This window comes from Pogona vitticeps, chromosome 1, assembly GCF_051106095.1.
Source record: "Pogona vitticeps strain Pit_001003342236 chromosome 1, PviZW2.1, whole genome shotgun sequence".
In the NCBI taxonomy this organism is placed as follows: Eukaryota; Metazoa; Chordata; class Lepidosauria; order Squamata; family Agamidae; genus Pogona; species Pogona vitticeps.
Window position 1 is genome coordinate 279,177,116 of NC_135783.1, and position 21,213 is coordinate 279,198,328.

The following is a 21,213-nucleotide window of genomic DNA, read 5'->3' on the forward strand; positions in this document are numbered from 1 at the left end:
TGGGCCATTTTCCATAATTTGCAGCTGATCTACACAACCTGGCAGTAATGCAGTATTTTTCAAGTTTTTCCAGACTTGTATTGTAAATGAACCACTGCACTACTGGTAGAAGGCTATGCTTATTTGTGAAAGTTGGGTATTTTTCTTCAATTTCACAATATTTCTGCCAGCAGAAAGTCTGATAATCAAGTAAAATAAAGTAACTGTAATTCTGTGATGAGGATCAATTAAAAAAGAAAATGCTTACAAAATAACCCCAAAGATAACGTACAAATATAGTTATCTATATTGAACTCAGCCCCCTTAGTCTGTGTTTTAGCACAATACTGTGAAAACTCATTTGCATCATGACTGTTTTTGAAGTAAACATAAAAAATACAAAGTGTTAAAGGCAGCCAAGGTAGAAGAAGGCTAAACAAAAGTGTTTATATTTAATGGGAATAAAAGAGCTTTAGATCACAGAATCTCAGGATTGTATCTTTAATACAATAACTGTAAAAAGTACATTTCAGGGACAAATACAAAACAAAACAGTCAAAATCTAAATAGCTTTCCTCTCTCTTGCCCATAAGTTTAAGCTGTATAGCAATATCCACAAGAGATGTTATAGGAAAAACTGCGTATCACTCAAGTTAGGCAGCTTTCTTATTGACATAGTTCTCTGAATAATACTTGTATTCAATATAAATTGAATTGATCATATTATAGAAAATACTCAAAGACATAATCCTTGTATTTATAAAACCCATTTAAAAATAATTCAAAACCTGCTTCCATCTTAAACAGGCCATGGATTTCCATTTTATAGGAAATACTGTGTCGCTTTGTCATCAACGAGAAACGAACTCTATATTCACATTACATTTTTGCAGAAACAGTACAACAGTCATTTGCAAGAAATGTCCATCTCAGTGTTGAAAAAGGGCAGACACATTACTATTCCCACTTAAAATAAATATTTCCCTGTATTAAAAGGTGGACTTTGTGTATACAAATACTGTGCAGAAACCTTCTAAGACAATTAGCAAGGTCAGTTATTCCAAAAATTTCAGAAAGTGGGAAGAAATTATAATTGAGCATCCCAGACCCTGATTATTTCACAAATATGAGTTGAAACAACAATGAAGTAGTACAAAGCTATCACTCACAGTCACCAAGTTTTAAATGGAATAACAATTCTTATATTATGATTTATGCATTCAGAGTTAATTAGAGGTTAACGAAGGGTCCTAATCTAAAGACCTGATAATCAAATGGAAAGTGGAACTCTTCATTATTAATTCAGAAGTCCCCTTCACCCAGAACAGAATTTGTAAATAAACAATCAGGAATCACTGCTATGCTAATCAGCAGTAAAAAAAAACCCTACTTTTAAGAGGCATTTCCCTCTTAACCCTACTTACAGCAAAGTAACAGTATGAACCCTGATCATAATGAATATTTTTATTAGTAGTATTATTTGAAGCTTCATTGGAAAAAAAAGAATCAGCCCAGGTGTTCCTTTTTAACAAAATCATCCCTAAAATATTTGTATAATGTATGCCTGTAGTGGCATGAGGATTTTAGCTCCTATCCCTTTAGCTTGTCCCACATACCTTGTTGATGCCCTGTTCTTATATACCTTCAAAATTTGTTCCACAGGGAAAAAATACTGTTCATACATGGATTCTAAAACATACACTTTCTGCCCCCAAATTAAGCGTTTAAAAAACCCCTGGAAACAGTCGATATGGTACCACATCAGTATACGATTTCCAGTTCTTGCCATACTTGCTAGAGCATCTGTCTTCATCTCGGATGCAGCGATGAACCAGAAGAATTGTCATGTAAATGATGTAAAAATAAGGCAAGATGTGGTCAAAACCACAAGATAGGCAGTATGCCAGGGAGCCAATCAGGTCTCCTGTATAGTTAAAATGGCGGGCCACCCCCCAGAACCCTGAAGTTAGCAGTTTAGTGTAGTGCTTTGTCCCATCTGCTGATGTATAGGAGCATTCAATGTATTTTGGCTTCTTGCCCCATATTTTGCAATTGCCATCAGTGTGACGAAAGAGATCTTTCTGATGATTTGTCATTCTGAAGATATAGTAGCCCACCAGACCCAAAAGTAGAAGCAGAACTGCATTACCAGTGGGAAGCTGAATGGGGTGGTAGACCAAGTATAGTCCCTAAGGAAAGAAATGAGTGTGGGGGAGAGGAGAAATCCTGTCAGTAAGTATTCACATTTGATCAACACCTTTCATTTTTTTCCCCCTTTAGCAGAGCCCAAACTTAATAGCGGATCTGTCATCTGACAGAGCAGGGGACAATCTTAATGCTGTTGTCTAAAAGCATAAAATAGTTCACTTGACTCAGACATACAAAAAGTCACTCTGCATTGAAAATTTGTATTGGGCATCAGTAGCTTAGTCAGCAGTAGGAAGACCAAGGTTCAGATTCCCACACAACCATGACAATCATAGCATGAATTCTTTCTTGCCAACCTCACAGGAATGTTGTAAGGGTAAAACAGCAGTCAGAAAACTGCCTGTCACATTAGAAGCATTAGATCTCCACTTATTATTCAGCAAAGAACAAAAGTATTCTGAAAATATACATTTGGTTTGGGATGTTAGGCATCACACAACATACCTAAAATAGTCCAGAAAGACTTGAACAAGATCTGTGTGGTAGATCAATATTGCCACTGCTGTGACCATGGCTTCTAGATATTATTGAATGCTGCATCGTAAGAGAATATGTGCTTATGAAAATACCTGCAAAGTGTAGAGGTAAGGAAGCCAAACACAGTCTCCCCATCCAAGGTACCATCCAAAATGATCATGGCAAATGTCAATGGTTTTCAAATACCAGGTTTCATTCCAGAAGAAGTCCAAAACATAGATAGCCTAAAAAGAACACACTGTCAGATATCACTGCACCTAGTCATAGATAGGCCATTTTCTGATAACACAAAAGTTCAACTCTATCCAGATGGACTGTAGTGGCAACCAGCATCCTTTGGATTATTTCCGTTCCCTACAATTACAATAGGTCTGAACCATTATTATCTCTAAACACAAGATGTCCCTGTATCTGATGAACTACAACGCCGACTGGTTAATAAATGAATAACCTTTATTGTCAATGCACAACATGTGTGCAGTGAAATTAAATGAGCCTCCATTGGTACAACCACACAAAGCACAAAAAACACAGAATACATTCAGACACAGAAGCCATCCCCATTCCCACTACAGAAACATTCCCAACTACATTCCCTATCCATTCAGAATTATACATATAGCAAGTGAGGAATGCTTGGCTTTTCAGAGATTCTGACCTATAACTTCTAATAGACCGAGACAGTGTTGATTTAGAGCCAAACACCCAGAAGGCCAAACTTTCTTTCTTGACTGTTGCAAGTGTAGACAAGCATGTGACACACTAGCCACCAATTCTACCAACCATTCTGCCACCATCGCTCTGTAAGATGCATAAAGGATAGCACCCTGAACAAGGGACAAGCCCATAGCAGAGGGTTCCCCAGATCTCAATGGTTCTCATCCCCAATTGAGCAAAGGCCACAGGAGATAAGGTGTAAAACTGTAGGAAGGAATGGCAACAAACATATTGAGCCACAGCCCATTATTGCAAAATTCAATCACACCTACATATACATCTAGATAAAGTCTGCATTTTGTTCTATGAAGCTTTGCCAGCTTTAATGTTAAGAGCATTTAAGATTAACCAAGATACTAAAGGGTGTGCTTACCTGTAGGACATTGACAAGGATCATAGAGTTAGTTACTTGTCCATGTAATTCCTGCTGTTTTGCTGCATAAGAGAGATTAATTAGGGTCCAGGCTACAATGCCTGGACGACCATTGAAAAACAGTTTGAAATCAAACCATTTTCCTAAACGAGGATTAAATTCAATCCCCATCATGAAGTCATAGAAGAAGTTACCGGTGAATTTGCTGAAACAATATACAAGAATGAATGAACAAATGAATGACTGAATCGCAGAATATATGATCAATTTAAAAACATATGTAGTTGAAGGAAATTTCATCCAGGAATTCACACAGTCTGATGCAAAGGCATAATAATAAATCACAAATGCCATACTAGTTTTTCTACACCTGTGGCCTCAAGGAGCTAAAAACAAGTAAAGCAATAATTATTTAATGTTTTAGCTGCCTTTAGCTTCTGTGAAGCATAGAATATAGATTTTTACTAATATTGTTATTGTTTCAATCAGAAAAAGAAATGCAGTACTCATCAAATATGTCAATATCACACATACGATATAATCAAGACCAACGTACCGATCTTTTGCATTAGTGGGGAAAAGGTAGGCTTTTATCATTACAAATATGGATACTGCATAGCCTAGGATATTTGCACACCACAGAAGTGGAATCCAGTTGTCAAAAATTATGGTGGGTGAGAACCAGCGGAAAACATAAGCATTTGTAAACCAGAGTGCGTGTGTGATAAGCCAGGCTTGAAGTCCGTTTATTTCGTATTTGAGCACCAAGCCTGAAATGGAAGAGGGTTACAAGATTCAGTGAGAAAGACAGCATGGCATCTTTGTGACTTGCACATAGTTACGAATGTAAGAATTATTGTTCTTGTTTGCTGACAGCATGACACATATTTTCATGGAGAAGATTAGGAGTGGGAGACTTCCTCCTTTATCCTACCTAGCTTATTTTTTTGGACTTGCTTTAAATGCACCCTGAAGAGGACTGTTTTCATCCACTATGCCATTCTATGTCAACAGCAATGTTAATACAAATTCTTGTGCTTATATATTATTTGTCTTTAAAAACAACAACAACCCAGTAACATACACCATGGTTTAGACAGATTTGATAAAGGGGGAACTCATTTCTCTAGGCTTTAAAACCTTGGGGAAGAAAACAGGAAAGCAGGAGACAAACAAAAGTGACAAGAGATTAACATGACTAAATTAGCTGCTACACAGACATAAACTATACGGCCAAACAAGTTAAGGCAAGGTTCTCGGAGGGTTTAAAAAGGGATCTGAAGAACAGAAAACAGACATAATGTTACATATTTGTTTTGAGAAAGATCCCCAGATATGAGAGCATGGAGAAATGAATCTTCAAGACAGGAAGGAAACTCTAACTGGACAGGGCAAGCGTATCCCTGTTCTAGATCAGTGTCTAGTATCAGTAATGGACTGGATAAGGGTGAATAAACTGAAACAATCTAGAAAAGATAGAGAGGTGCTCCTGGTCAGCTGAAAGGCAGATCAAGGAACAGGGGTGCAGCTTGTACTGAATGGGGTTACATGCCCTCTGAAAACACAGGTAGACAGCTTGGGAGCACTCTTGTATTTGTCTCTGAGCCTGGATGCCCAAGTTTCAGCAGTGGCCAGGAGCACATAATTAAAACTAGTGTGCCAGATGCACGGATTCCTGGAGAGGTCTGATTTGGCCATGGTGACACATACCTTAGTTGCATCCTGGCTGAATTACTATAATGTGCTTTACCTACGGCTGTATCTGGAAAGTGTCTGGAAACATCAGTGGGTCCAAAATGCAGCAGTCAGATTGTAAATGGGGCTGGTCACAGGGATAATGGAATGCCTGTGTTACAGCAGCTCCACTGGTGCTGATCTGTTTCTGGGCACAGTTCAAAATGCTTTTTTTACAACCTATAAAGCCCTATGTGGCTTGGCTCCAAGCTATCTTGAGGATTGCATCCGCCTTTATAAAAGGGCTCGGGTGTTAAGTTCATCTGGAGAGGCCTTTCTCTCAGTCTTCACAGGTTTGTTTGGTGGGGACACAGAAGGGGGCCTTCTCTGTTGCTGCTCCCAGACTTTGGAACCCCCTTTCACAGGAGGCCAGACTGGCCCCATCTTTGCTGTCCTTCCGCAAGCAGGCGATGACCATTCTCTTCAGGTAAGCTTTCCCTCAGTGACCGGCTGCCTAAGTGGGTTGTTAAATGGATTGTTGTGCCTTATTGCTTTAAATGTGTTTTTGGCTCAGAAGACACCTAAAAAATAGTCTCATAAGAAATTCCTTGCCCCTCATCTTTTTTCTCTCAGTAACACCAGAAAGCTTGTCAAGTAAATACAGCCAAGAATAGACTTACCAGAAGGTGTCACAGCACCTTCCTGCAGTCCTCCTCGATAGTAAGGAAGATATTTATGACAAATGTCAGGAAGCATGAACAAAATTATCTGCAAAAAAGAGAGTATGCATCAAATGTAGTTCAAACTCTATCATAAACTAGATCAAATAATTGTGAAGCTTGGGTAATTTTTAATTTGTATCTCCAATTATTTTTAGGAACTTTTAATCAAACCTTTTCTGCAAAATTTCTAGTCTTCACACTTTCAGATCCCATTGTGGACACAAAGGACAACATTCTTTTGTAACTTGGCACCTGATGTGACTTGGATTAGGCACCAGAAACATTTAACACTGATTAAAAATTGTCCCCATTTTAGGTATGTATACTCCCTTGGGTTTCCTTTTCCCCTGGGAAAGTTTTTGGAAGTGTGGGGGGCCTTAAAAGTAAAAAATCAACACTACTGGGATTATGACTGCTGGTACCAATCTGGTGGCTATTTTTGAATTTTAAAGGCTCCTTATTCCCTCATCCCAAGACTCTCAAAGGTTTCCCCAGGACAAAAGGGAGCCCAAAGGAGACTCCAGACCTTAAATGGAGAAATAGAAAGCTTTTAATTAGTGTAAATTAATGTTTACGGCACCCAGTGCAAGTTGCACTGGGCATAAATTTAGACAACAGAATTTTGCCCAATAGTAGCTTCTGCTGCTGAGCAAACTTTTTAAAAACACACAAAAATGATATTAGAAGATGTACAACAATAAACACTTTTCCCTGCTATCAATGGTGCAACTGAGTATTAATATATGACTGGCATAGATATAAAAGACTATAGCTAGCTAAGGACTTTTTATAAGACTTATTCAAAATCACTATGTGGATGTATAAATATGTAAGTAATCTACCCAAGTACTCAGTCATTGTTGCTCAGTGAGGGTGGTGAACATGAAAGTAATGTAGGTGTGCTTTAAGCTCATGGGGGGTATAGGAAGTTGGGGTGTCAGCAGCTCCTAAGAATATTCTGTAAAAAGTGAATTCAGTAGAAAGATCTGGATGGCAAGCAAAAGAGTCACATCAGTTTAAAATCATAGTTAAAATTGATAACATCTAACAACTATTCACTGTAATAATTAAACAGAGCTGGAATACGAGAACAAATGTTAAGGTTGAATTGGGGTTTGAAGACTGTTTACAATGATGGAAGATGAGTAGAGTTAGGAACAGACCTAGAGATGAGCACAAATTGCTAGTTTGGTGCAGGTCGTTTCCTGACAAGCAGCTGATCTGTGGTTGTTGTGGGTTTTTCGGGCTCTTTGGCTGTATTCTGAAGGTTGTTCTTCCTAACGTTTCGCCAGTCTCTGTGGCCGGCATCTTCAGAGGATGCCGACCACAGAGACTGGCGAAATGTTAGGAAGAACAACCTTCAGAACGAAAAGAGCCCGAAAACCCACAACCACCATTAGATCCCAGCCGTGAAAGCCTTTGCGAATACAAGCTGATGTGTGGCTCGGTGCCTCCTTCTCCAACAGGTGCTTGGAGGAGGCGGGGTGCCAGACCTTGGACCATTTGTTTCATTGGGGAACAAACCGTGTTGACCTGCTGAATCAGTCATTTGTGCCCATCTCTAAACACAACCTATATACTCAGGTCTCCAATATGTGAGAGCTTTGAATGTAACTTTAAATACTTGTCCTGCAAACAGCAATGCTTCATTTTTTTCCTCACTGTTAGATTGCTCATACCCTATTAGATTCCAACAGAAAGCATCAGAACACATACCTGGAAAACAACCCAAGAAGTATAAATAGTCGCTGCTTTCCAGGTCAATGATGGTGTTTTGTTCCAGATATCCACGAGAGTGACTTTGCTTGTGAGCAAGTCAATGGCTGGTTTAGTTAGTGAGCAATTGAACTGATCACATGACATTATAAAATAATACACAATGAAGGGAGTAAACAGGAGTAGAAAAATAACACTTGCCAAGGAAAACCAGTCAATTTTCCTAAAACACAGAGAAACAAAGATCATCACATAATGCAAACAGTGAATTGCTATAACAAGGTACTGTGACCATGATCCAGTTCAAACATAACAATAAAAGACAGATTGCAATTACTGTATGTGCATAAACCTTGGGCTTATACACTCCTCTCTCCTCCAGTGTAACCATGATTGAGATAAATCACAAATGTGGAAAGGTAGCCCACAGGCAGGTAAACAAGCAGCTGTCTGTAATATTCAACATCTGACATTCATGTGCCCACTCTCCTCTTTATTAATATCTTAAACATGATAGTGGGTTTAGCACTCATCCTTGGTCTGTGATACTGACAAGTTAACAAATCTACAGCACTGAACTTGGAGACACTTTTGCTTAACTGAATGATGCCAGTTGGCCCTAGATCAAAAGAGCAGTAATATTCAAAGTACATAACATCCACACACCATTAAGTAAGCTTTAATAATATCCAGGTACTGTATGAACAGAGGATTTGTTTGGGTGAGAACATGAGAAAGAGCTTTATTAGTGGCTGCTCCCAGGACTTGGAATGCACAGCCAAGCAAAGACTTTTATTTTCAGACAGACTTTTAAGTGTTAAGTGGGAATCTCAGGAATGCTTATTTATTAAATTTAGAAGTTTTTTAATGTTTTAAAATGTTTTAATATTGATTAGGTCAGACCTAGCCATGTTAAGGTCTGATTTGATGGTGCTTTCCTGTAGGCAAACATTTTCTACCACAGCTAAAGGTAGAACCCTCTTACCAAGCTCTACCCCACTGTCCTTGAGAAGTTCCGGTTCCATTTGTGAGATTTTTACTTCCTCCTCCTTTAGAAAATTGTGTTTCTTTACCAGCCATCATTGTAGCCTGCAGTGGAAGAGATGACACCAAAAAATTAAAGCAATACATTTAATTTATTAAATTAAATCATATAAATATATGTGCATTTTTTTAAATAACCTACTATTCTTCCAATGAACATGGGCAACTGGGGCAGGAGTTGGAATTTACTGACATGGCAGTTCCTGGGCATGGAGAAAGCCTATTATATGTTTTCTACATTGTTACAGTTTTGGAATAATACAAATTAGAGGCTTGTTCTGGACAATGGACATAGTAATAAGCTTATTATATTGAACTATGAAATGACTCTGCTGAACTAACAGATCTCTACTAGACAGTCTACATCACCACTCTCTCAGAAACACAGGAAGCTGCCTTATATCAGATTACTCTACTCATCCACCTGAGCCAACATTATCAGACTCTGGTTGGCAGTGGCTCTCTAGGGTTTCAGGTAGAATTTCTTCCTGGAACTACCTGGAGATCATCGGTGCCCTCTGATGGTCTCCCATCTAACTACCAATCATGCCTGATCTGTTCAGCTTCTGAAACTGGACAAGATCAGGATAGTATAGTGCATTATTGAGAGATCTGGCACCCTTCATGCTACCTGGATGCTGCTGCACATGAGAGCAGCTTCTCTATTGCTTGAGCTATGAAGCCATCAGATGGGGGATGACACTGCAGTCAATCGCCTGTGCTTAGGTGACCATGACATCCTGAACTTGGTAATTTAGTCTAATATCTTCTGTGTCTTTCATACTTCCTGTTTCCACTGTTTTGGGTGCGAGAAGGTGAGAGTGCCTCGAGAGGAGGCTGATTACAGGCGTAGAAGGGCTTTGCCCCCTAAACCGTCTTATTGGGGGGAATCCAAGGCCAGAGAATGGCGGAGACGATTGAGGGAAGAAAAGGAGGCGGTTGAAAGAGAGGAGAGAGAAAGAAGAGCATGACGTCTGGAGGAGGCTCGCCGGAGGAGGTATTTACCGACCCTGGGACCCCTATGCAGAGGGAAACAACCCCTATGACCAGGAGAGGGGACATGGAGAGATACTACCCTTGATTGACGTGGACATTGATACTAAGGACCTGGGTGAGACTAACCCGTTCTCTAAAGGACCCTGGTATGACCCAAGTTACAATCCCTTTTTACAAGATTTATGGACAGCCTCGTTTGACCCGTTGGCGATGAGAGAAAAGAACAATTACAAGTTTAATGTTGACACTTCTTTATTTGATGTTCCAATAAACCCCAGTTCTGTTTTTTCAAAAAACTGAACATCCTGTATTTGTGTCCAACCAGCCTGAGGTTACTTTCGAACCCTCACACCTCCCAGATGCACACACCCCTGTCTACCCACATGGACGCACCTCCCCTGCGGTGAAAGGCACAGGACGGATACAATGGCAAGGTGGGCCAGATGTGGCCCACAGACCATAGTTTGGAGATCCCTAGTTTAGGGGCATCCTGAGACTGTGCAGCTTGCTCATGACAACACATGCTGGGTCTTATTGCCGGAGGCACAGTGGGGAATCAAATTCCCAATCTTTGGGTCTGCAGCCAGATACCAAAAACCATTCAGCTATACATCCATCTCTAAGACACTCTAAAAGGCTTTTTGACTAAAGAGTGAACAGCTTTAAATGAAGGAAATGAAATAGCTTGCAGAATACCCAAATTGCTGATTAAGTGAAGTGGAAAAAATTAGATTTTATGCAGTATACACCTCCTCCAATTCCAGCGAATGGTGAAAATGCACAATGAACCCCCCTGTATCTATTCATGCAGTACCATACTGCCTATCACAGATTTTATCATATTCAAGATGAAGCTACCAATAACTATAGGATCAATTACTGTACTATGTTTATTTTGTTCTGGCTCATTGCTTGCCTTGACCCTCCCCCCCAAAAAACCTAAAGACAATGGACAAAAGGTCCTTATACACTCAAACACACATACTACTAGAAAACAGGTCTAAAGCCTGAACAAACAACCCCAAGCTTGTACTATTATATGATTCTGGTTTCTGATACATTTAATGGTTTATTAAGTTTAGTTGTTTCTGTCTTAACACGGCTAAGCATTGTAGCTGCACAAAGCAATGTTGATGTAACAGTGCTTCTAGTTAACACTACTACTATTGCTGTAAAAGGAATTTGGGAGAATTTTTACATTTCTTGCTTTTAAAAGAAATTAGAATATTTGGATGCAATCTTGAGCATAAGGTTCATGGAAAGAAGTTATCTATTTATCTGAGGGCAGTCCCCTGAGAAAGAACATACCGTATTTTTCGCTCCATAAGATGCACCTCTCCACAAGACGCACCAAATTTTTAGGAGAAGAAAACAGGAAAAAAATAATTTGTTTTCTTCTCCTAAAAATTGGTGAGCCTTATGGAGAGAAGTCCATCTTATGGAACACACCCTAGGACCCTTTGGAGGCTCACCCTGCCCCCCCGGGGGTCAGAGGGGGTGAAATTGCGAGCTTCTGGGACTCTTCTGAAGCTTCCCAAGCCTCAAGAGAGTCCCAGAAGGTGGCAATTTTGCCCCTTATGGCCCAGCGGGGAGGGGGGAAGGGTGAGTCTCTAAAGAGTCCTGGAACACACCCTAGGACCCTTTTGAGACTCACCCTGCCCCCCAGGTGTCAGAGGGGGTGAAATCACCACCTTCTGGGACTTGAGGCTTGGGAAGCTTCAGAAGAGTCCCAGAAGCTGGCGATTTCCCCCCCTCTGACCCAGCGGGGGGGGGCAGGGTGAGCCTCCAAAGGGTCCTAGGGTATGTTCTAGGACCCTTTAGTTTAGAGACTCACCTTGCCCCCCCCCCGGGGGCCAGAGGGGGTGAAATCACCACCTTCTGGGACTTGAGGCTTGGGAAGCTTCAGAAGAGTCCCAGAAGCTGGCGATTTCCCTCCTGGGGCAGGGTGAGCCTCCAAAGGGTCCTAGGGTGTGTTCTAGGACCCTTTAGTTTAGAGACTCACCTTCCCCCCCTTGGGGGTCAGAGGGGGCGAAATCGCCACCTTCTGGAACTCTTCAGAGGCTTCCCAAGCCTCAAGAGACTCCCAGAAACTGGCGATTTCGCTGGTGCTGGCCCCATGCGGGGGTGGGAGGAGCATGGCAAGGGTCCTAGAAGGCTCCCTCGGACCCTTGCGACGCTCCCCCCACCGCCCCACGGGGCCAGGGGGGGTAAAATTCCCACCTTCTGGAACTCTTCAGAGGCTTCCAGCAGAACTCTTCAGAGCCTTCCAGGACCCTTGCGACGCGCTCCCCCCACCCCCACGGGACCAGGGGGGTAAAATAGCCAGCTTCTGGGAGTGTTTGGAGGCTTCCCTAGCCTCCAAACACTCCCAGAAACTGGCAATTTCGCCGGCGCTGGCCCCGTGGGGGGGTGGGAGGAGCATGGCAAGGGTCCTGGGAGGCTCCTTCGGAACCTTGTGATGCTCCCCCACTCCCCCCACACGGGGCCGGGAGGGTAAAATCGCCGGCTTCTGGGAGTGTTTGGAGGCTTCCCAAGCCTCCAAACACTCCCAGAAACTGGCAATTTCACTGGCGCTGGCCCCGTGGGGGGTAGGGGAACGTCGCAAGGGTCCTGGAAGGCTCACCCGGACCCTTGTGACGCTCCCCCCCACGGGGCCAGTGGGGACAAAATTGCTGCCTTAGCTCCATAAGACACACGGACGTCCCCCCCCCCACATTTGGGGGGGGGAATTGCATCTTATGGAGCAAAAAATATGGTACGTAACAGTTAAAACTTTCATATCAGTCTTTACCAACTTGAGTTTCCCAAAAGTTGCTGGGTTACAATTTCCATAATGCCTAAGATAATAGCAAATGGTCAGAAATGCAATAGCAACTCAGATTGAATTTTCTAAGGCTATTGAGGGGACAATTTAAGTGCCACATTTACTGGTACAATTGCCTTTAAATTGTAAAGATCTATACATTTTCCACAAAGGTTTCATCAAAAATGGTGCTGAAAATGAGATAGCATCAGTGTTGAACTGCTGTCATGAAATCTGCCTCAATAAAAAAAATTGCAGTTCAGATGTAATGGGGGGAGGAGTGATTTTCCATCTTATGAACAAACCTGATAAGATCTGCAAATCCCAAACTTCTTCCTTTTCTTTTCTGTAGATTCAAAAAGGTCTTGCTTTTAAACCGACCAGTTTCCTATTATCTCCTGAATTTGGAGAATTGCAATATTTTCAAATAACAGTTCTTTGCTTAGGTGGATTATATTACATTCTAGAAAACACACCTGCTCCTGGTTGTTTTCTGGACCATTTAAAAGTGCAGTAGAGTTTTATACAGTGGTGCCCCGCATAACGGGCACCCAGTTTAACGACAAATCCGCATAGCGGTGTTTTTTTGCAATCGCTTTTGCGATCGCATTGCGATGTTTTAAATGGTAAAACATTGCTTTGCGATGATCGGTAAGCTGTTTCGCTTACCGATTATCGCATAGTGATTTTTCTTAACAGCTGATCGGCGGTTCCAAAATGGCCACCAGGTAAAAAAACGGCCGCCCCCAGTGTTTTTGCGCCCATTCCTCGCTACTGGGCAGCGAAAATGGTGGCCGTATGGAGGATTTTCGCATAACAGTGAGTTTTTTGCCCATAGGAACACATTAAAAGTGTTTTAATGCATTCCTATGGGCTTTTTGGTTCCGCATAGCGATGAATCCGTATAGCGACAATTTTTTCGTAACAGATTATCGTCGCTATGCGGGGCACCACTGTACGTTCGGATTGACACAACCGAAAGACCACATATTCTCTTCTATATGAAAATACTGTATAAGGTGAAACATGTTAGATGAGACCGAAGACTACCTTGTTCAACATTCTGTTCACTTTGCTGTTGCCAGTCCCTTGCTTGTGGGAAACCTGCTACTAGGACATGAGTACAACTCCACCCTTTGTTTTGTATTACCCAGCAAATGATATACAGATCATATATAGCTATCCTGATTAGTAGTCATTAATGGCCTGGTGGCTATGGTCAGAATCCTATTTTATATGAGATCAAATCAGAGAAATCACACCTCCTAATTATTGATCCTAAGTACTGTGGAGGCTGCATGTTAAGCAATCAATCACACAATGGACTAGTTTTATCTATATGCTTCCTTTCTCCCCACAGGACACCCAAGGTGGTGCACAATCAATTAAAACATTACAACACAGTTAAAAACACAATAAGATGCATTTTTTAAAAAAAATCAAACAATTATTAAAGTCCACCATCTAAACACACTTGAAAATATGCCAGTTCAATTCCGTATATGCTGCATCGTGCAGGGGTCTGTACTTGTCCAAGTTAATTAAAAGCCTACTAAAAAAGGAAGGCTTCTGACTGCTGGTGCAAAGATAAAAGGCAGAGGGGCAAGCTTCCTTCCTGGGGAGTGCATTCCCCAGTTTGGGAGCAGTCACTGAAAAGGCCCTCTCTTTCAGCTTCACCAAAAATGCTTGTGAGGCCTATGATCAAGAGAAGGTCATTCTCAGCCAGTCTATCACCAACATCAGAAACTTACGTAGGCCCCATGGATCTCCCTTGGACTCAGATGGTAATGAGTGTGTGTTGGGTAACATAACATGCTGGTGACACCAAACCCCCAAACTCTAGACTACCAATCCCAGCAGTTTCATGTAGATGTTAAATAGTATGGGAAAAAGATCTGAACCCTGGGGGACCCAAACGACCAATAGCCATGGTGTCGAACAGGATATTTTCCCCCAGCACCATTTTCTGCATTGAATAGGGGGCTGGACTTGATGGCCTTATAGGTGCCTTCCAACTTCATTATTCTATGATTCTATATACTTCACTCCATTTAAAAGGTACACTGGAGTGCCCCTTTTTCTTCTGAGAAATGTATTCTATCTAGCTCCTTTTCTTACATTAACCTCTGGAAGTTACAAATCATAGATTAAGGCACAGGTGAGATCAGCCCTCGTAGAAACACTGGAACTACCATAAAGTGCCTCTAAGATCCATTCCAGAGAGAATGCCCAGAGGGATATAAGTTAATGGTACAGAAGGCTTCTAAGAGGTCCAGAAGTACCAACAAGGTCACACCCTCCCTGCCAGTTCCACTTCTGAGAAATATATTCTATCTACACCACATGGACTGACAACTTTCATAGCCTTGAAACATTGCCTGCTCTGTGATACTACTCAGTCTAAAGTCTGCATTCAAGGCTTCTGACTTGAATGATAAAGACCTGTGCCTTAATCTATTTAATCTATTAAATATTTTTGTTGTGACACTAAGAATCTCTATGGAAGAAAGAAGCAATCTTCCTCAAACATAATAACTATTATGTTCCATCAAGTCAATTCTGATTTATGGCAACCCTCCCAGGCTACACAGGCTGGCTCTTTGCTCCTGGAGGCACAGTGAGAAGTCCAACTACTACGTTCTGGCCCTGCAGCCAAATACCCACTAAAACCACCTTAGCAAAAGGTTACACCAAAATGTCTCATTGCACAGTTTCTCCCACTTTGTTCAAGTAGAAGGAGAGGAAACACCTCCAGGGTGGTTCTCTGTAGCTTCTATGCCAAATAAAGCAGAGACAGGGAAGGCAAATCTCTCTCTGTAGCACCGCAAGACTTAGTCACCTGCTTCTGCTCTGCTTTTAGTACTAAGCAGTTAACAGCTAGGAATTAACCTTGATTCTTTACTCAATATTTTTTTACTTTTCATTACACTTGTGTTTGTAATGTGCACACTGTTAATTGCCCTATTCAATTTCCTACCTGTGAAATACCTCAGTATTCTTCCAATTTCACACCATCATTGGTGATGACCAAGTGGTGCCCAAAGTTTGGTTCTGCCAACATAAAAAACAGGGCAGCTTTAATATCACACATACTATGCTGCTATACGATGGCCGGGCCTGAAACAGTCACTGTGTCAAGAGGAAAAAGATATGGGTGACCATCTTTCAGGGTTCAGACCCTGTTTTATGAGTCACATTTGCATGCTTGACCAAATCACCTGTCTCAATTATGCCAGCAATGATTAGCAAAAATACCTCCAGGAAGCAAGGAGAGCATGAGGAAAGCAGCATTTTCCTGTTGTCTGTCTTGCAACACCTGGCATGTAGAAGTCTACTTATGCTGGACACACAGATTTCCATTGAGGGGAATCCAAGAGGAGACCTAGAGAAACTTTCATGAATGAGCAGTGTCATGCAGGGGACCTTAATAATTTAATCTAATCATTTTAGAACTGCATAGCTGGGAGGGACTCTAAAGATCATTAAGTGTAGTCCCTGTCAAGGAGGCACAGTGGGGAATCAAATTCACAGCCTCTTCCTCTGCAGCCAGATGCTCAAGACTAGATGTGACTTGGACAGCCATCACCACCTCTTTTTAGAGGCACTCAGCAGCCTTGCCCTTTAGGATACCTACTGCAGAAAAAAGCAGCAATGCAGATTTACAACCATTGCTGAAGAAAAACTGGAAAAACAATGTATGGTCTTTTAACCAAGACCTTCATTAAAAGATCTTCAGCACTGTACACCACACAATACAAGCAGGAGCACCTGTTCTTCACCTTCTCTCATTTTTTGAGATTCACAAATCAGAAATAGCTTTGGAAGATTTAAGATGAGACACACACCTGCCTGCTTAGTACATAATTACACAAAGAAACAGAAAGCCCAGCATAGTTTTCAAAGCGTAACCTGTGGATCTGTGTACTTCTACTGTGCAGCAAAAAGGAATGTTTTGTTTAATTGTTAAGTCCTGTCCAACTCTTCGTGACCCCAAGGACTAGAGCATGCCAGGTCCTCCTGTCTTCCACTGCCTCCTGGAGTTTGGTTAAAAAAAAAAAGGAATGTTACTAGAATTTTAAAAAACTCTGCAACAGTGCTTTCATACAAAAATCTACTCCAATTCCTTTGGTTAATCCAAGTGTTCTTCGCCTGTACAGTTCAATATAGGCAGACCTTAGAAAAGTTATTTTTTGGGATTATAATTCCTGGAATTACATAGGGAATGCAGCCAAGGGCCATGCTTGCTGAAGGAATTATTGGACCTATAGTTTCTTGGGTAAGAAAGGAGTCATTTCTTTGCTGTTACTGTTTGACAATTGAGAACCATAAATGTTTATAATTTACTGCAAATAGCCTAGAAATCCACCAGTAGATTGAAATCTATCTACTGTCCACCCTGCTTTAGCTCACACGTCTAATTAAATGGCAGACATCTTTATACATACAAGAAAGAACATGATTTATAGTATTGTTTCCATATACTTATGTTTATAATTTTCCCCTACAGAGAAACATGAGAAAAATACATCAATGCCCAAATGAAAGCAATAAAATATACAGACTGAATAACAGGAGTAAAAAGCTTTTTCCATTATAACAGATCATTACTAACTAAAGGTAATGGCTGGATTCACAGGGGTCCCAACTTGCTTTTTTCCATAGCAAAGGTAGGAATCATGAAGCCTCTGGCATAATGTGGTTCTCAAACCAGTTCCTGCACACCCGACATTTCCACACATTTTTTTTAAAAAAGACTACCCAGCTACTTTCCTGGTTTATGTACAGCAATCTTATACATATTCTAACTTGTTTGGTGGCCAAATTGTTCAGGACATTAGAACTTTTATTTTTGTTTCCAATTGTTGTTTTTTTAACTTTTATTGATGTACAAATTTAAGGGGAGAGAGAAAGTCAGCAAGCTGTAACCTGAACCTGTGGAGCCTTTGTTTTACATTAAAACAACAAACATGACATTGCCTTGCTCACCATCTGTCTGTTAGGACAAGAGACAACATGTGATGATGTTCTAAAAACTTTGCCTCTACTATCCCCAGATTTACATCATCTTGTTTGGTGAAGAAGTAAAAAACTACCTTGTAAAACTACCTTGTTTGCAAACTTTTAATGTTGTAATAAAGGCATGATTAGTCAACACAGAACTGTGTTCCCAAGCACGGATCAAACAACTAGTTTTTCTTTATTTTCATATCTAATTGCAATCTTACTTGTACATACTTCTGAATTTTGGATGACTTCCAGCAGTCTGGAAGTCTATCACCATGGGGACACACACAAATATAAGAGGACATAGTATTTGCATTCCCCCACTATGTCTGAAGAAATGGATTTTTCTGACCTCCTTGTTAACCTTTAGAAAGCAACTTAAAATACTACTTTTCAGGGAGATCTTCCACACTGACCCTGCTTGATTTAACGCCTCTAGTCCTACTGTCTTATTGAGAACCTGTCTTTGGTGCCATTTGTTTAATCTGTCTAATGTTTTCAAGTTTTTAACTTTTTATTGTTTATTTGTTGCTTATGAGTATATGTTTCACTTATTGTAAACCAACCAGCATCACACTAATGGGGTAGTTTATATTTTATTTAAACTTACTGTATGTCCCACCCATCCAGTAGACAAGTCACTACTCTAAGTGGTTTCTCTGCTAGCGTTAACACACACACATATACAACATAAACATAAATTAATAAACATAAAAACAAAACCCTCATATAAATCAAATAAACAAATGTTGATACACAAAAGATAACATGGAAATAAATCTAAAATGAGGGGTACTTTATTAGACCACTAGAATACTGGCAAAATGCTAACTTTGAACGTTTGTTTTCTTGTTCCTGAAATATGCCATTCTTTTGCCAATTTGCTGAGCCAGTTCGACACAGCTACTTCTTTGGAAACTATGTTAATTTCACCTTTTCTCTACAGAGTTCAGGATGGTATTCTAACCCCAAATTACCCCTCAGCTTTACAACATCTCCAAGAAAAGTTAGGCGATCATAGCTAAGTGGGCACTTCAAAGTAGCTCTCCTTACCAGAGTCTCGTGCAATATACTGCACAGTACTGTACTCTGTTCACTACCGCACGTTAACTTCTAAAAACCCAGGAAGATTCCTTCCCTCCCTCTTCTCAACAAATGTACAAGCCTGGTGGCTGCGCTGAGCAAGGTTTATCAGCAAACCGCGCGCTTCCTTCCTTCCTTCCTCCTTCACTCAGGAGTTACATGAAGCTTCTACTCATTTTGCAAAATGCCGTCTTGGCCCACTATCACAACTACTGCATATGTCCAGATTCTTCTTTGCATTTCGAAAACGATTTATTCTACATGCGATCAAACCTTTGCACCGTGACGAATATTTTTCTGACGTTCAGTCAGCGAGAAACAGAACCCTTTGAACTCCGTTCAAAAACACATACATAAAGGAGGGAGGAAACACTGAAGAGATTAGACTTTATTGGGTTATATCGACAACCCATTATTTATTCGCAATTGGCAGACAGGATTATAAAAAAAGGCAGGCGCTTTAACCGTCTAAACCCCCCAAAACTGCCGTGCTGGAACGTGAGGCAAATAAAAAAATAAAACGCCGAACCAAGGCGTTTGGCATTTTTCTGAAATTCGAAAAGGTCAGTTTATGAATGCAAGCCACACCCCCGCTTGTAGAGCCTGTCTAAAAACGTGGGTGGGCTGGGAAAGCAAAAAACAATACAATTGCAGACAAGTTTTTTCCCCATCGCTGATGAATTTTATAACAAGAAGTTATGCAACCTGCTGTTTCCTAACCCTAGATGTGCACCTTGTTGTCGTGCAAGCATTGCCCAAACAGCGACCGTGCATTAACAGAGAACCTCCGCTTGCTTGACCGTTCGCGGTCCTACAAATCCCATACGGAATCTGTTTCACAAAATCTAGCAGAACCGGCGCCTTACCTGTATAGGGGACAAAGCAGGGCTTGACCAGATCTTGGAGCAGAAAAAGCACCAGCCTAAAGCGCCCGGTTCACTTTGTTTTAAACTCTCTCGTCTTTGCCACATCCCCCTTAATTGCAGGCTGCAGCCATCGCCCAATCACCTGCCGGATCCCTTCAGCATCATTCCGGGCTGCACCGCTGGATTGGTGCAGCTGCCTCAAGCCATCAGCTGAGCCGATTCAAGTAACCATGGCAACCCCCTATTCCCAGGAGTATTTTGAAGAGGAGGCGGATCAGAGACATAGAATGTCCTCTTTTCAAAAATCGTCTCACTAAATTGGTTTCCGATGGAGAGGAATGGCTTGGTTGCCTTCAAATGATTTAAACACAAGAATTGCAAACCTAATTACAGCTTCCTGTATATATTGTTAATTTCTCCTAGCTTAAGAAAAAAAAACCAACCTGTTTCTTGATTAAAATATTCTACAAAAGTTAAGTCAGCAGCCCTGTATACTGAGGGGGGCTTAGATTTACTCCTGCACAGCTCTATCCAGGAAAAGGCAAATTACTACTGGTTGTTGTGGGTTTTTCGGGCTCTTTGGCCGTGTTCTGAAGGTTGTTCTTCCTAACGTTTCGCCAGTCTCTGGCTGGCATCTTCAGAGGACAGCACTCTACTACTCCTTTGCTTAGTGGAGTGATGAGTGTGTTGACAGAATATTGGCTCACAGAAGAGTGCAGTGCTATTTCTTTAATAATATTTCTATACTACTTTTTATACTATTTTTCTTCTTTAAAAAATCTCAGTGGCTTACAGTAAGAGCATGCAATAAATACAATATACTGTGTAAGAGTAGTAGAACATTAAAACCATTAAAAGCAATGCATTAGAAGCCAAGAGTAACTAGAAGGGGAGGGGGAGGAATCAGGAACATACCTGGGTGATCAAATGGATCTTTGATCAATTGCAGAAACAACCCATGATGGAATTCCATCAGATCTCATGGTAGTCCTTGTATCCTTTGCAAGGATTCCTAAGATAAGACATCTTGTGTTCTGAATTAACATGTTTTTCCATGTAATTCTTTGGCATGTCCTTGGGGGTAGTTGCACTTTTGTCAAGCACTCCTGTTATATAAAATTATTTTTCTGCAGGACATTACTTCCAAGGCCTTTGGCAACAATACATAGCTTAGATGAAAGAGCACGCAGATATGGGATGTGTGTAGAGATATCTTCATTTATAGATTTACAAGATGTATATGTTAGCTGCAGCCCAGAATCCATACGTTCCTGTTTCTGTCCATATCATTTCAAAATCAAAAACTGATTTCTCATGCTGCATCTGCCAAGCAGTCATTTCAGATAACACCCTTGCAGGTGAACCATCCATTCAAGAAACACTCACCACAACTGAAGAAAAATAACTTTGGTTTTGTCAAGGCCTTTCGTCACAAAGCAGATAACACTTGAAAGTAAACAGAAAAGTTAATTTTGGGGGACAATAACTTCAAGAATCCTACAGCCAATACTGTATGATCCTTGTAGTTTGTAACACACTACTCTGCTTTTC

At 41.0% G+C, this 21,213-nt stretch overlaps 1 protein-coding gene across 4 annotated transcripts; it reads right to left on the reverse strand.

Moving 5' to 3' along the window:
• Positions 1-401: 401 nt before the first annotated feature.
• On the reverse strand, positions 402-20,698 carry DHCR7 (7-dehydrocholesterol reductase). 4 transcript variants are annotated; one of them, XM_072985904.2, is made up of 9 exons: positions 19,663-19,771; positions 15,687-15,760; positions 8,852-8,955; positions 7,867-8,089; positions 6,109-6,196; positions 4,311-4,524; positions 3,755-3,959; positions 2,757-2,888; positions 402-2,168 (listed from the first exon to the last, which is right to left on the reverse strand). In XM_072985904.2, exons 3-9 carry the CDS (start codon positions 8,947-8,949, stop codon positions 1,704-1,706), a joined length of 1,425 nt encoding a protein of 474 aa, XP_072842005.2. In that variant the 5' UTR covers positions 8,950-8,955; positions 15,687-15,760; positions 19,663-19,771; the 3' UTR covers positions 402-1,703. The 4 variants fall into 4 exon arrangements, with proteins under 4 accessions (XP_072842005.2, XP_078239304.1, XP_072842006.2 ...); XM_078383178.1 differs by lacking the exon at positions 15,687-15,760 and adding an exon at positions 16,619-16,743 and having other exon boundaries at positions 19,663-19,764; XM_072985905.2 differs by lacking the exons at positions 15,687-15,760; positions 19,663-19,771 and adding an exon at positions 20,578-20,698.
• Between the last annotated feature and the right edge of the window lie 515 nt (positions 20,699-21,213).

What these genes read in the sequence shown, in the direction of transcription:
- DHCR7 (XM_072985903.2), bottom strand. Translation starts at nt 19,767, where the DNA reads ATGTGGCAAAGACGAGAGAGTTTAAAACAAAGTGAACCGGGCGCTTTA. An exon ending in CTTCTTGGGTTGTTTTCCAG is followed by an intron (nt 6,197 to 7,866) that starts GTATGTGTTCTG and finishes TCTTTTTTGCAG; the next exon opens with ATAATTTTGTTCATGCTTCC. An exon ending in CTTACCTCTACACTTTGCAG is followed by an intron (nt 2,169 to 2,756) that starts GTATTTTCATAA and finishes TTCTTTCCTTAG; the next exon opens with GGACTATACTTGGTCTACCA.